The sequence below is a fragment of the Nycticebus coucang genome, chromosome 4, assembly GCF_027406575.1.
Source record: "Nycticebus coucang isolate mNycCou1 chromosome 4, mNycCou1.pri, whole genome shotgun sequence".
NCBI classification, from domain to species: Eukaryota; Metazoa; Chordata; class Mammalia; order Primates; family Lorisidae; genus Nycticebus; species Nycticebus coucang.
The window spans coordinates 13,879,172-13,892,569 of record NC_069783.1 but is presented as its reverse complement, the minus strand read 5'-3'; the positions used below and the strand labels follow the sequence as shown (position 1 = coordinate 13,892,569).

General features: G+C 37.3%; 1 protein-coding gene across 2 annotated transcripts in view; it reads left to right on the top strand.

Moving 5' to 3' along the window:
* NBAS (NBAS subunit of NRZ tethering complex) overlaps positions 1-13,398 on the top strand; it is a 408,191-nt gene that overhangs the window by 82,989 nt on the left and 311,804 nt on the right. For both annotated transcript variants that reach the window (XM_053587868.1, XM_053587869.1), the window contains one exon: positions 10,929-11,057. In XM_053587868.1, coding sequence (XP_053443843.1) covers positions 10,929-11,057 — 129 coding nt within the window. The remainder of the gene's footprint in view (positions 1-10,928; positions 11,058-13,398) is intronic.

The window sequence follows — 13,398 nt, the reverse complement described above, 5'->3', positions numbered from 1 at the left end:
TAATCTTAATAAAAACCTCAAAGGTAAAATATTATTATGTAGATTTTATAGATTAGAAGCAGTTTAGACAAATTCAGTGAGGTCTTCCAGCAAGTGGCACAGCTGGGATTTAAACCTTGGTGTGTGGGGAACCCTAGTGTTTGTGGTATTTTGTTACTAATGCTATATTGCTGCTGATGTTCCTTTATTGACCCTGAAAAGAAAAGTTGAAATAACTTACTGGAGAACGGGTAAGCCACCTCCTATTTCTGTAAATCCATATGTGTACTTTATACCTAGTAAATGGTTTCATTGGTCACCCATTTTGCAGTCAATATAGTTACATAGAATCAGGGTTGGGGGGAAGCTATAGTATATTTAGGGGGGAAAGTTCTAAAATTTCAGTTCTTTTGATAATTTATTAGTAAAGCTTTTTAAAAAACTGGCTTTGATAGAGTTAGTTCTCAGTTATTCCAGATAACCTAGAAACACACTATCTATAAATAGGAGAATATTTTTTACTATTTTTTAATCATTAAAAGCAACTTTAATATCTACTTATAGGTATTATTAGGAACAAATTAATTATATATTTTGTGGCTTTGGATGCTGTAAACATTAACATACCCGTATATTGCATACTTTTTAATGTATAAAATATGATTATTTTGAGATTTTTAAATACTTTTCAGATGGCAGTGAGTCCTAAACTGGCATCTTTAGCCCAGCTCTTTTCTGCACTTTAGATTTACACATGAATATCCATTTGCTTACTTGGCAGCTCTGGGAGGATAGTTTTTAGGCATTTCAAATGTAACATTTCCTAAACAGAATTCTAAGAGCTTCTCTTTTTTCTTTCCTCAACCTGTTTCTGCTCTAGACTCGATTACCTTGTAATCCACCCATTTGCTGACGCTGGATACCTCAGAGTTATTCCTGACACCTCCCTATCTTTCATCCCACATTTGATGTAGCACCTGTGCTGCCACTGTTGTCTTCAGGGTGAACCTGGAGTCTTTCCACTTCTTTCTTCTTTTATGGCTATCACCTCTTATTATAACTTTTCGTCTTTCCTACCTTAGTAGATACTCAGTGACTTCTAAAAAATGTAAATCAATTAAGCTCATTTTCTTGCTTAAAAAAGTCTTGAGTAGCTTGCCATTGAACTGAGAATAAAAGACAAAAATTCTTAACACAGCACTAAAGACATGGTGTGAGGTGGCCTGACTTGCACGTTCGTCTCCTAGCACTGGCTCATTTTCTTCTGGGCGTGTTGGCCTTCTCTCAGCTTGTTCAGGGGCCATGTTCTTTTCTGTGTGGATGCTATTTTTTTCCTGTTGGGAATGGTTTTCTCTTATTTGTTCTGACTTGGTTTCTTCTCATTTTTGTGTATCAAGTCTATTTTCATATCCTCAGAATCTTCCAGTGGTCCTTCTAAGTAAGTTTCCTAGTATTCTCTCTTATAGAACTCTGTATTTTTCTTCCATAACAGTAATCCAAATTTGTAATGAAAATTTAATTGTATGCTTGATTTGTGTTTTCATGGCTCCACCTCATTAGAGCCACATCTGTTTTACCTAGCCCCTAGGATATTCCTAGAATTTAGTAGATGCATTACATTTGTGGTCCCCAGCTCTCAGCCTGTGGGGCTGGTATCAGAGGGGGTTGTGATAGGAACTGGGCTGCAGGGCACCAGGTGAGTGGCAGTCCAGCTGCTCCCCATCACTAGCATCATGGCCTGAGCTCCCCCTCCTGTCAGTTCAGTGGTGGCATTAGAGTCTCATGAGAGTGTGAATCCTACTGTACACTGCACATATGAAGGATCTATGATAAACGCTTCTTAAGAGAATCTAATGCTGATGATCTAAGGTGGGCTCCCACTGTGCATTATGGTGAGTTATATAATTATTTCATTATGTATACAATGTAATAATAAAAGAAGTAAAGTGAATAATAAATGTAATGTGCTTGAATCATCTCGCACTTACATTGCCCATCCCCCCATCCACTACCCCACCCCCATTCATGGAGAAGTTGTATTAATGAAACTGGTCCTGAGTGCCAGAAAGATTGGGGCCTGCTGCAATTAGACAGTAATCTCTTTGCAGCGAGAAATTAAATGAGATTCCTGGGCCTCCTCTACTCCCTCCCGCCCTCCCATTATCCTTCTTTTCCTCCTTCCTCCCTAAAGTTTTTATTATAAAATATAATAATAAAGATACAGGAAATTATATCAGGGAAATGTATGTTTTAATGACTTTAAAACAGCTTTATTGAAATATTCACATACAGTACAATTTACCCATTTAAATGATACATTTAATGTGGTTTTTAGCATGTTCACAAAATTGTGCACCATCTCAATCAGCAATTTTAGAAAACTTTTAGCACCTTGACGAAGCGCTGTATTTCTTCACCATCACTCCCCAAAGTTCCTCTCCCTGCCTCCCTAGGCAGCTCCTCATCTGCTCTTTGTTTGAATACATTTACAGATTGTGGATATTCTCTGTGAATAGGTATGTGGTCCTCTGTACTTGCCATCTTTCTTTTAGCATAATGCTTTCAAGGTTCATTCATTTTGCAGCATGTATCAGTATTTCATTTATTTTTAATGCTGGATAATATTTGGTAATATATGGCTATACAGTGTTTATCTGTTGGAAATGTGAGTTCTTTCTACTTTTTGGTTATTACGAGTGATACTGCTGTGAACATTTGTGTATAAGTTCTTTTGTGGAAATGTTTTCATTTCTCTTGGAGTGGGATTGCTGGATCTTACAATAACTCTATATTTTACCTTTTGAGCAACTATCAGACTATTTTCCAAAGGGGCTACACCATTTTCTGTTATATACATTACTAGTAATGTATGACATTTCCAATTTCTCTACATCTTTATCTGTCTTCTTGATTCTGGTAATCCTAGTGCATGGGAAGTGGTTCTTGTTTGACATTTTTAAAGGTGTGTAACCTTGCAACTATTGTCCAAGTCAGACAACTCTAACAGCTGAGGTGGTGCCTGTGGCTCAGTGGGTTGGGCGCTGGCCCCGTATACTGAGGGTGGCGGGTTCAAACCTGGCCTCAGCCAAATTACTACAACAACAACAACAACAAAGTAGCCAGGCATTGTGGCAGGCGCCTGTAGTCCCAGCTACTCAGGAGGCTGAGGCAAGAGAATTGCCTAAGCCCAGGAGTTGGAGGTTGCTGTGAGCTGTGACGCTACAGCACTCTACTGGGGCGATAAAGTGAGACTCTGTCTATTAAAAAGAAAAACAAAAAACTCTGCTATCTGCCACAGAAGCCTTTTGTGGACACTGGCACAATCACAGTTCTGGCCCTTCCCCCAAAGCAACTGTTATTCCCTGGCTTACATTTGTGTATAGTTTTTTTTTTTTGCAGTTTTTGGCCGGGGCTGGGTTTGAACCTGCCACCTCTGGCATATGGGGCTGGCGCCCTACTCCGTTGAGCCACAGGCACTGCCCCATTTATGTATAGTTTTATCCAAATTTCCATCTTTAACAATATGACCTTTTTTTCTTTTTGAGACAGAGTCTTGTTGTGTCACCCTAGGTAGAGTGCAGTGGTGTCACCATAGTTTATTGCAACCTCAAACTCTAGGGCTCAAGTGATCCTCCTGTCTCAGCCTTCCAAGTAGCTAGAACTAAAAATGCACCCCCTTGCATCTTAGAATAGGTACAGGGGAAACTTACTAAATGCAGAATACAAATGCCTACATACAATAACTAAGAAAATGCCACGAAGGCTACATTGAACAGTTTGATGAGAATATTTCAGACTGTATATGAAACCAGAACATTCTATCCCTTGATTGCACTAATGTACACAGCTATGATTTAACAATAAAAAAAAAAATTTATTAAAAAAATAATAAAAATGCACCCCTTGATTCCCCCTCAAATTTTTTCCTCTTCTGTTTTGTTTTGTTAAGAGATGGAGTCTCACTCTGTCGCCTAGGCTAGAGTACAGTGGTGTGATCATAGCTTGCTACAGTCTCAAACTGCTAGCCTCTTAGGCAGTCCTCCTGCCTTAGTCTCCTGAGCAGCTAGGACCGCAGGCACACCATTGTACATGACTAATTTTTTATTATTTTTTTTTTTAAGATAGAGTCTTACTCTGTCACCCTATGTAGAGTCTTGTGGCATCATCGTAACTCAGCAACCTCAAATTCTTAGGCTCAAGTGATCTTCTTGGCTCAGCCTCCTGAGTAGCTAGAACAACAGGTATGCACCACCATGCCTGGCTAGTTTTTCTATTTTTAGTAGAGACAGGGTCTCATTCTTCCTCAGGCTGGTCTTGAACTCTTGGATTAAGGCAAGATATCTGCCTCAGCCTCCCAGAGTGCTAAAATGCCTGGCCCTGACTAGTTTTTTTTAAGAGATAGGGTCTTGCTATGCTGCCCAGACTGGCCTTGAATTCCTGGCTTTAAATCATCCGTTTGCCTCAGCCTCCCAGAGTATTCAGATTGTAGGTGTGTGTCAGCACATTTAGTCCTTTTTTTTTTCTTACAGTTCAATATTTTATTAGAATATATCTTAAAGTTGATTGCTTTATTTTTTTCCCCTCAAGTGTATGATGTTCTCTTTTGGTATATAAATTCAATTTATTTTTCACTACAGACATTTTGGAATTGTTTTTAATACTTGCTATGATTTCTGGCTTCAGATTTCAACTTTGGATAGTGCTGTTTTCCATATGTTGGGTCATTTTTATCTGTTGTCATTTTTCTGTTTAATTTTCTTATCACTTTTTTAATTTCCTTTTTTCCAGATATTTCTTTCCTTTTCATCTTAAATTTCTCTTAAGATATTATCTGTTTTGTTCACTCATACTTGACTTTCTTCACATTTATGCTTCATTTTGAGAGTGGTATTTTTCTTTTATTTCCAGTTTTTTAGACTTCTATTACCTTATATTTGACATTTCCTATTTCTAATTTATTTATTTTATATAATGTTTATCATTTTTAAATTTTCTTTAAACCCACTTTGAAATAGTAGGGTAAAGGTAGAAATCTACTAGTGAACTTCTTGTTTTACCATTGTTTTGTTGCTTATAAGAATATCATTCTTACTCTTTCTTCTCTATGATAACCTTAGATGAGATTTGACTTTTACTTTGTTTAATCAGTTATCCCTGTACTTATCAATGTGGTTTCTCTTCACAGAGGTTTCTTCTTATTGTGGGACTTGGCCTTACAAGTGGTCTTGGCTTGTTAGCCTTGAGATCTTATCAAGTGCCAGTTGTTCCAGGATCCCTTTCTATTCTCCCACTATTGGAGGGTGCATAACTTTTCCCTGTTTCCATTTATGTATAAAGTACTTAGCAAGGGCCTGGTCAGCATTTTGGCAAGTGACTGCTCACCATTTTTTGTGTAGTGCAGTAAGGAAATGCTTATTGTGAATGCCCAGAGATGTTGCCTGTGTGTTAGGAGAGATACTTGTATTACGTCACAGAGTCGTGTAATGTCATCTAGAACATGTCACAAGAGCTTCTGGACTTTGGCTGCCTTCTAAGCAAAATGTAAAAAAAAAAAAAAAAAAAAAAAGTGATAAAAATGAAAAATTAAAGTGGTAGATTAAAAGTGGATGTGTGTATCAGAGACACCTAGGGATGCTTTTTCCAAAGAGCACATGCCTGTGCTTTTCCAACGTGGATTACTATTTGTCCTGAGGGTGGGGAGGGGGGCAGATGTGTGTGTGATTCTGATACCCTTCTCCTTTGAGAATGTCAGCTTTTTATTGTCTTATTTCAGATTTATATAACATTGATGCAGTTTCTATACTCAGGACACTTACAAAGTGGTTAATGAAGCTACATAAAGTATTAGTTAGAAGTTATAAGAATTAAATATCAATATATGGCCCCAATATAAAAGCTGTCACTAAGATGAGAGTGAAGAGTGCCAGATGAATGGGACATGTTCTGCAATTTTAATTAAGGTTATTAGGATTCTGGTAGAATCCAGTGTTCATACTACTATATTTGGAAAGTTGAGTTCTTCAATAAATGCATTAAATCATTTTACATGAACTCTAATTTTGTCTTTGGAACCACTTTATAATGTGTCAATGTTACTTTTTATTGTAAAGAGATTATAAAGTTACCTGTAATAATTAACTAATGTGCCTAAGATCACATATAACTACTAAGAGGTGGAACTAAGTTTTATATTCTTAACTGATATTTCAGTTGTGATGACATTCATTGCTGAGGACTATGAAAGAAACTTAAGATGTATTTTAACCAGTGTGAAAATTTCAGCTACTTGGAAATTTTATTGCCTTTAAAACTGTTTAATTCAACTGAGGGAGAAGAGAACAAGATTATTTATTATTCACTTGGGGAGAAAAGTCCAAATCTAAAGACAATATTGAAGAATCATTTAAAAATGTTTGAGGTTTACTTTTAGTGTGATTTGCAGTTTAAAACGGCACTTCTCTGCATTTTCAAGGCACACACTGTAGACTCTCCTTCCTTGCCCACCAGCAGGCGTCCAGACTCTCATGTATTGCAGACTGTGTTCACGGAATTTAGCTTAGATTTGCTAACTGTGGCTTGAGATTTTGTGCCACAGTTACTGTCAGAATAATGAATTAGTCCTGGGCCAGAAATCTCCTGTGTGTTATATAGGCATCCAGAAATGCTTCTATAAATAAAAACCAGAATTTTTATTTTGGAATGAAAAGATCATGTTTCTAATGTAACATAGGTAACTTGTCCATATTGAGTGGCTACAGGCCAGTTGCTACTAATAGCTGTATCATCTTACTGTACATCTATATGGAAATTAAATAGTAACTTGGGACTTTAAGGAAATGTATACTTTATAAGTGAAATAATATTTGGGCTTTGCTTTAAAATCCTCTGGAATGGTGGTTATTGGTGAAGGATAAATGAATCAAGCTTTAAAAACTTGATATTTGTTAAAGCTGGTTGTTTAGTACATGGGTATTCATTGTACTATCATTTCTATTTTGGTATGTGAGCAAAAATTTCTGTAATGAGATACTTAAGTAAAGAAATGCTAAGCTTGCAGTGTGGATATCATAGCATCAAATGAAACCAAGGCATCAAGTATCTACCATATTAAAGGCAAGTGGTAACATTATAGTTAATAGTACATTTGTTGTTTAAATTTCTAGAAAGAAAGGGTAAGAAGGGAGTGTAGGGAGGAATGGTTTCTTTCCTCTACCCTTTCTTATATTCAAGGTTGAGGGTTCTATAACAAGACAGACTAACAAGAGAAAAGCCTGCTGATTTATTTAATATAAATTTTATGTGACATGGGAGTCTTTGTAAGGAAATGAAGACTCAAAGAAATGTATAAGCCTTTAATGTTTTATGCTAGGCTTGAAGAATAAAAATGGCTAGTTGCGGAGGTTTGAAGAAGAATGGAGAAGCAAGAATCCAATGTATTCAGTTCTAATATGAAGGCAATAGATCTAATACGAGGTGGAAGGGGGGTTAGGAGAATGAGGGAGTGGGGAGGGAGAGGAGAGAAGGGGTTGGGGGGCTCACAGTGTATGGCACACCTCTTGGGGGCAGGACACAACCATTGTGGGTATACTTATCCACAATGATTGGATAAGTATGATCTAATTGTAATACACTGGGGGGAACTTAGCAAGTGTGTTTGTTTATATTCTTTGTGACCCTGTGCCTTTGAGATAAGGATGTTTTTTTCCTCTAGGTTCAGGGAAGGCACTTTTGAATGAAAAAATTTTTTTGTATTTTTTTTATTTTTGGAGACAGAGTCTCGCTTTGTCAACCTCCGGAGAGTGCTGTGGCATCACAGCTCACAGCAACCTCCAGCTCTTGGGCTTAGGTGATTCTCTTCCCTCAGCCTCCTGAGTAGCTGGGACCACAGGTGCCTGCCACAATGCCCATCTATTTTTTGTTGCAGTGTGGCCAGGGCTGGGTTTGAATCAGCCACCCTTGGTATATGGGCCCAGCGCCCGTCTCACTGATCCACAGGCGCTACCCTCTTTTTTTTTTTTTTATTGTTTGAGATCCATTGAGGGTACAAAGAATTAGGTTATACTGATTGCATTTGTTAGGTAAAGTCCATCTTATAATTGCATCTGCTCCCAAGAGGTGTGCCATACACTGCGACCCTCCCACCCCTCTCCTTCCTTCTCTCTCCCCACTTCCTCATTCACCTCCCCTCCCCTTGTATTAGATCATCCACTGCCTTCATATTAGATAGAGTACATTGGATTATTGCTTCTCCATTCTTGTGATGCTCTACTTAGAAGAATGCGTTCCAACTCAATCCAGGTTAATACAAAAGATGTGAAGTCTCCATCTTTTTTAATGGCTGAATAGTATTCCATGGTATACATATACCACAGCTTGTTAATCCATTCCTGGGTTGGTGGCCATGTAGGCTGTTCCCACATTTTGGGGATTGTAAATTGAGCTATAATAAATATTCTGGTACAAATGTCATTATGATAAAATGATTTTTTTTTTTCATCTGGGTAGATGCAATGGGATTGCAGGATCAAATGGGAGTTCTAATTTGAGGTTTCTCCATACTTCCTTCGAAAAAGGTTACATTAGTTTGCATTCCCACCCACAGTGTAAAAGTGTTCCCTTCTCTGTACAGACAGCATCTACAGTTTTGAGACTTTGTGATGTGGGGTTAAGTGATAACTCAGGGTGGTTTTGATTTGCATTTCTCTTATGATAAGGTATGATGAGCATTTTTTCATGTTTGCTAGCCATTGGTCTGTCTTCTTTAGATAAGGTTCTATTCACGTCTCTTAGCCAGTGATATATAGGATTATTGGCTTTTTTTTAATTGATTAATTTGAGTTGTCTGTAGATCCTAGTTATCAAGCTTCTAACTGATTCGTAAGAATGAAAATATGACTTGCATCAGAGTAAGGTCAGAAACCCTTCCTAGGTCTTAATGACTGGCTTCCTGGGGGAATGGTGAGGGAAGGTGAGTGTGACCTTTCTGGTTCAGCAGTATTTTCAAACACTAAGGTGCCATATTTTGGAGTAGTATGTCCTGAACCCTATCAGGAGGGAGGGGCTTTTAAAAAATGAAAATTTAGCAAATTTAGCATTACTTTCCTGGTTACAATGTTACTGTTAAATTATTCAGTATATTTTTGTGTTTTTGTTAAAGAGATTCATAAACATCTTTCTTGCTTTCAGAGAACTTTTTGTAGAGCTGTCTAATGGAGCATTTGTAGTATCTGGGAATTACCTACCATACAGAACACATGTCACTAATTATTCAGGGGCTTAAAATAATAACTTGTACTCGACCATAATTTGTACTGAGGAACATGCTTGTAATTGCTAGAAAGGCCGTGGGCCCAGGTAGTGGCTGTAGTCGTGGTTCACGGACATGCTGTGGATTGGTATGAAAGACCTCGCTTGACAGCTCAAGCTCTGCTTTCTACACGTGAATGATAATTAGGCAAGTGTTTTTGCCCTATTGTTTCTAAGTTTCTCCTCTATAAAAATCCAAAGGAGAAGAAGCGAATTCTGTTAGCTAATAAAAATCTATGCTTCTGAGGCCTACCTCATGTAAAACTATGGAAGTTATCATTTCTGATCTCTTGAAATTGTTGTGTTTGTTCTTGACGGCTAATGTGCCTTTGTCATTTGAGACTTGAAGACCAAGATGTAAATGTGTACACAAGCCAGGTACATAATATAATTTGGCAAATTGGGCTAAGTGTAATAATGTTGTTTGTCAGTGTAGTCATGGTTTACTTTTAAGTTAATGGTTGATAATTGGTCTTAATATTGGACCAGTGGAGGTTTTTGGTAACTGGAAAGTTTATGACCTTTCTAAGGGGTCATCTACTACTTAGTTCTGTTGCCATTTGGGGACATGGAATTTGTTTTGCCAGATTTTCTAAATGGTCAGAAGAAATATGGCTGTTGGTTGCCGTTTTCTGGTTTCTGTTTTATTCTTTGTGGGCAAGCTACCTTAGGCCCTGTCCTTAGATAGCTAGCTTTCTTTTTTTTTTGGCCAGGGCTAGGTTTGAACCTGCCACCTCTGGCATATGGGACCGGCACCCTACTCCTTGAGCCACAGGCGCCACCCTAGGCCCTGTCCTTAGAAAATCACTGAGTAGGAAATTGTTAGATGTTCAGTTAGTGTTTATTTGATTCTTTTGAATATGTTATAGGTGGTAGACAAGTGATGTCTCTATTCATATGGTTAGTGGCAACTGGGAAAAACTAGTATTCTTGTAGGAAAGTACAGAGAGATTATGCAGACTAGAAGAATTAGAAAGATACATCTTCCTTTGTGAACATATAGGTTGACTGTGTCAAATCAGTATATTATAAAATTTCTCTGTTCTGTAACAATTGTATTCCTTAAATTGGATAATTTGGCAGCATATCTGGAAATTCTTAAACTTTCATAGATTTCTTAAATTAAGACTTTTCTCCCCTTGCCTTCTTTGTTTTCATCATCATTGGGTCCTCTTTTTCTTTATCTCGCTTTCTTTCTCCTTCACCCTTTCTTTTCTTTTCTGTATCATGAGTTTTTGGCCTATCTGTATGGGTAGCATATTCCAGGCGTGTTGTGGCTAGAGAATCTTACGACGATGTGGGCCAGATTTCAATAAATTGTGAATCTAGTCAAGACTAAACTATAAGAGATATTGAGAACTTATGGTAATTGATGTGTAAGGATATATATTTATAAAACTTGCATATTTGGGCTTTGTGTTATATGTAAATTATAACACTAGACAGTAGATAAACTCATTAAGGTCAGGAGTCCTGACCTGTTTCTGTATGCTGGAATATGTTTATAGTAATACCAAGCTGGTGGAAACCTTAATTTCTAAAGGTGATCTATAACATGGCACTCTGAGGAGTATGGCTTAATTCTGAAAGTCTTTTTTATTCGAGCGTAAGTCCTTTGCTTTGACCTTCTGATTTTTATTCAGGATGGAATCTTTAAGATGAGCCTTTCTCCAGATGGGATGCTTCTTGCAGCCATTCATTTCTCAGGGAAACTGAGCATCTGGGCAATTCCATCTCTGAAGCAACAAGGGGAATGGAATCAAAGTGAGCAGGTATGTTTCTTGGTTGTGATCATTATTAGAAGGATAGTTTCTTAAGGGTGAATACTGACAATACTAATTTGACTTTTCTGATATTTTACTATAGCACACAGCCATTATTTATTATCATCATTCTGAAGCTATTCTGTTCTTTAGTTGAATTATAATATCAGTGCAGCTGGACAGTTTAAGAATAGATTAATATTGTGTACTGATTTTTAATTTGTAATGCAGTACATTCTGTATACTGAGTATAATCCATTGATTACATGCTTTATTTTATCCCTCTTTGACATTCCAAAAGTACAGACTGGAGATGTTAGCATTTCAGCAAGAGTCAATATATACCAAGGTTTTGGAGGGTCAAATCCTTAACATATTGCAATTCTTCCTGAATCTTGTATCACCAACAACATGGGACTTTTTTCACCTTTTAAGGGATTGACTTTCTCTTCATTCAAATATGGGTTGCTAAAATATAAAGATGGAACTCTTTCTTTGTTTAGTGTCTTGAAATGATAGATTTTATGGTTTTATTGTTTAGTAATAGGTGGAATAATCAACATCTTTTATAATTTAAATGCGTAAAGGAAGGATAAGATCTGCTCATATAAAGTCCTTTATTGTGAGAAAGTGAAGGTTCAAAGGAATTGGTCAATTGGGTATGGCTTATATTATAAATCTTTTTGTTTACATTTTCCCACTTTAAGTGTTGATTTCATTTGCTTACCTCCTCACCTCATTTTCCTATAGACATATCCAGCTTTGGTGGATAGTTTTGTGACTCTCAGATTAGAACCTATTTCCTGAATGAGCTGGATGGATAAATGTTATAATTAAGAGAATTTAATAAACAATTTTTTTCAGAAAAACAGAAGAGAAAGTGACTTTGTATTTTTTTAATTGATTTACACATTTAAATTTACTTATTTTTTAGCTGTTCTTTTTTTGTTTTTTCCTTCTCTTTTATATAGCTTTAGGAAGGTTCTTTCTCTTTCCAGTTCCCATTCTTCAATTTCGTATGGTCTCAACATGTCTATTTAAAAAACTTAAAAATTGTTTAAAAACCTTAAAACTGAGGAATGATTGAGTATGAATATTTCAGTAATTTGAAATATGCAATCAACAAACTAATGGGACAGGAGAAGAAGGAACTTCAGAAATGGAAAAAAATATACATAGTGGGAAGGGATGGGTTCATGGAGAAGTTTTATTTAGCCATGCCTTACTTAGTGAGGATCTTTTGAATAGAAATACCCTGAAAATCCAAGGACAATTCATTAGGAGTTGTTGCAGTTTGATCGTTGAGTATCTACCTCCTGTGGCTTTGATTTAGGTTTCCCAAAAAGTTCTCAGAGAATTTGGCTTTTAAATTAATCTGTCAGAGAGATACAACTTGATTTTCAAGCTAGTTGTATCCCTTATGCAAACTTTTAGGGTTATATGTCAGTTTGTTTTTATTTGGCTGGTATGAATGATCTTCCATAAATGCCCAAGTAAACTGGCAAAAACAGGTTTTTTGGCTTACAGAAGTGAACCATGGAACTGGTTGCCATCACCAGGGACATTGTGCAGGTCATAATGTTGTTGGCTGAGGGACCCGTGGCATAGCCACAGCTACTGACGTTGATCCTATTCTGACTGCCCTTGCCACTGCTGCTCACCTCCGGCTCCATGCAGAGTTCATTACAGCACAGGCTGGGGACTGCACGGCCTCCCCTCTCCTGCTGCTGCTCAGCACATGGAGACTAACGGCCTGAGCAAACTCTGCCCTCTGAGACCCCAGCCAGTTTTAGCCTCAAAGGAAATTTTGGTCTAAAGTTAGGAACATGGGAGGCATTTAATGTTATCCTTTTTTTCTTCTTTAAAATCCTAAGGTTGTGGTCAAAATGCAAATTCCTCTGTTCACTTGTCATTTCCTCTAGTCTAACCATTATGCAGGTTCACTCTACTTCCTGGATCCTCCTCTCCAGGCCCCCCAGCTTTTGTCTAACCCGATATCATAGATATCAGGGGTGGATTTTCTAAAACTTCATTCAATCATAAACACTTCTGTGAGGCTTCAGGCTCTTCACAGACATTTTGGTTTCTTTCACTGTGCTTATTGCAGGCTTTATAGCTTAATGGATGCAGGTGCATGCATGTGATATTCTTGGAGCTTTTACGGAATTCACTCTGATAACAGCATCAGTTATTACTTAATGAGCACTTCCTTTGTTCTAGGGCTATACCGCAAGTAAGCAGTAGAGCTGAGGTTTGATTTTATATCTTTCTGACTCGGATGTTCATGGTCTTTCCATGACCACATGGAAAAAGAAATACACTACAAAACAAAAAGATAGGTGGAGGGAAT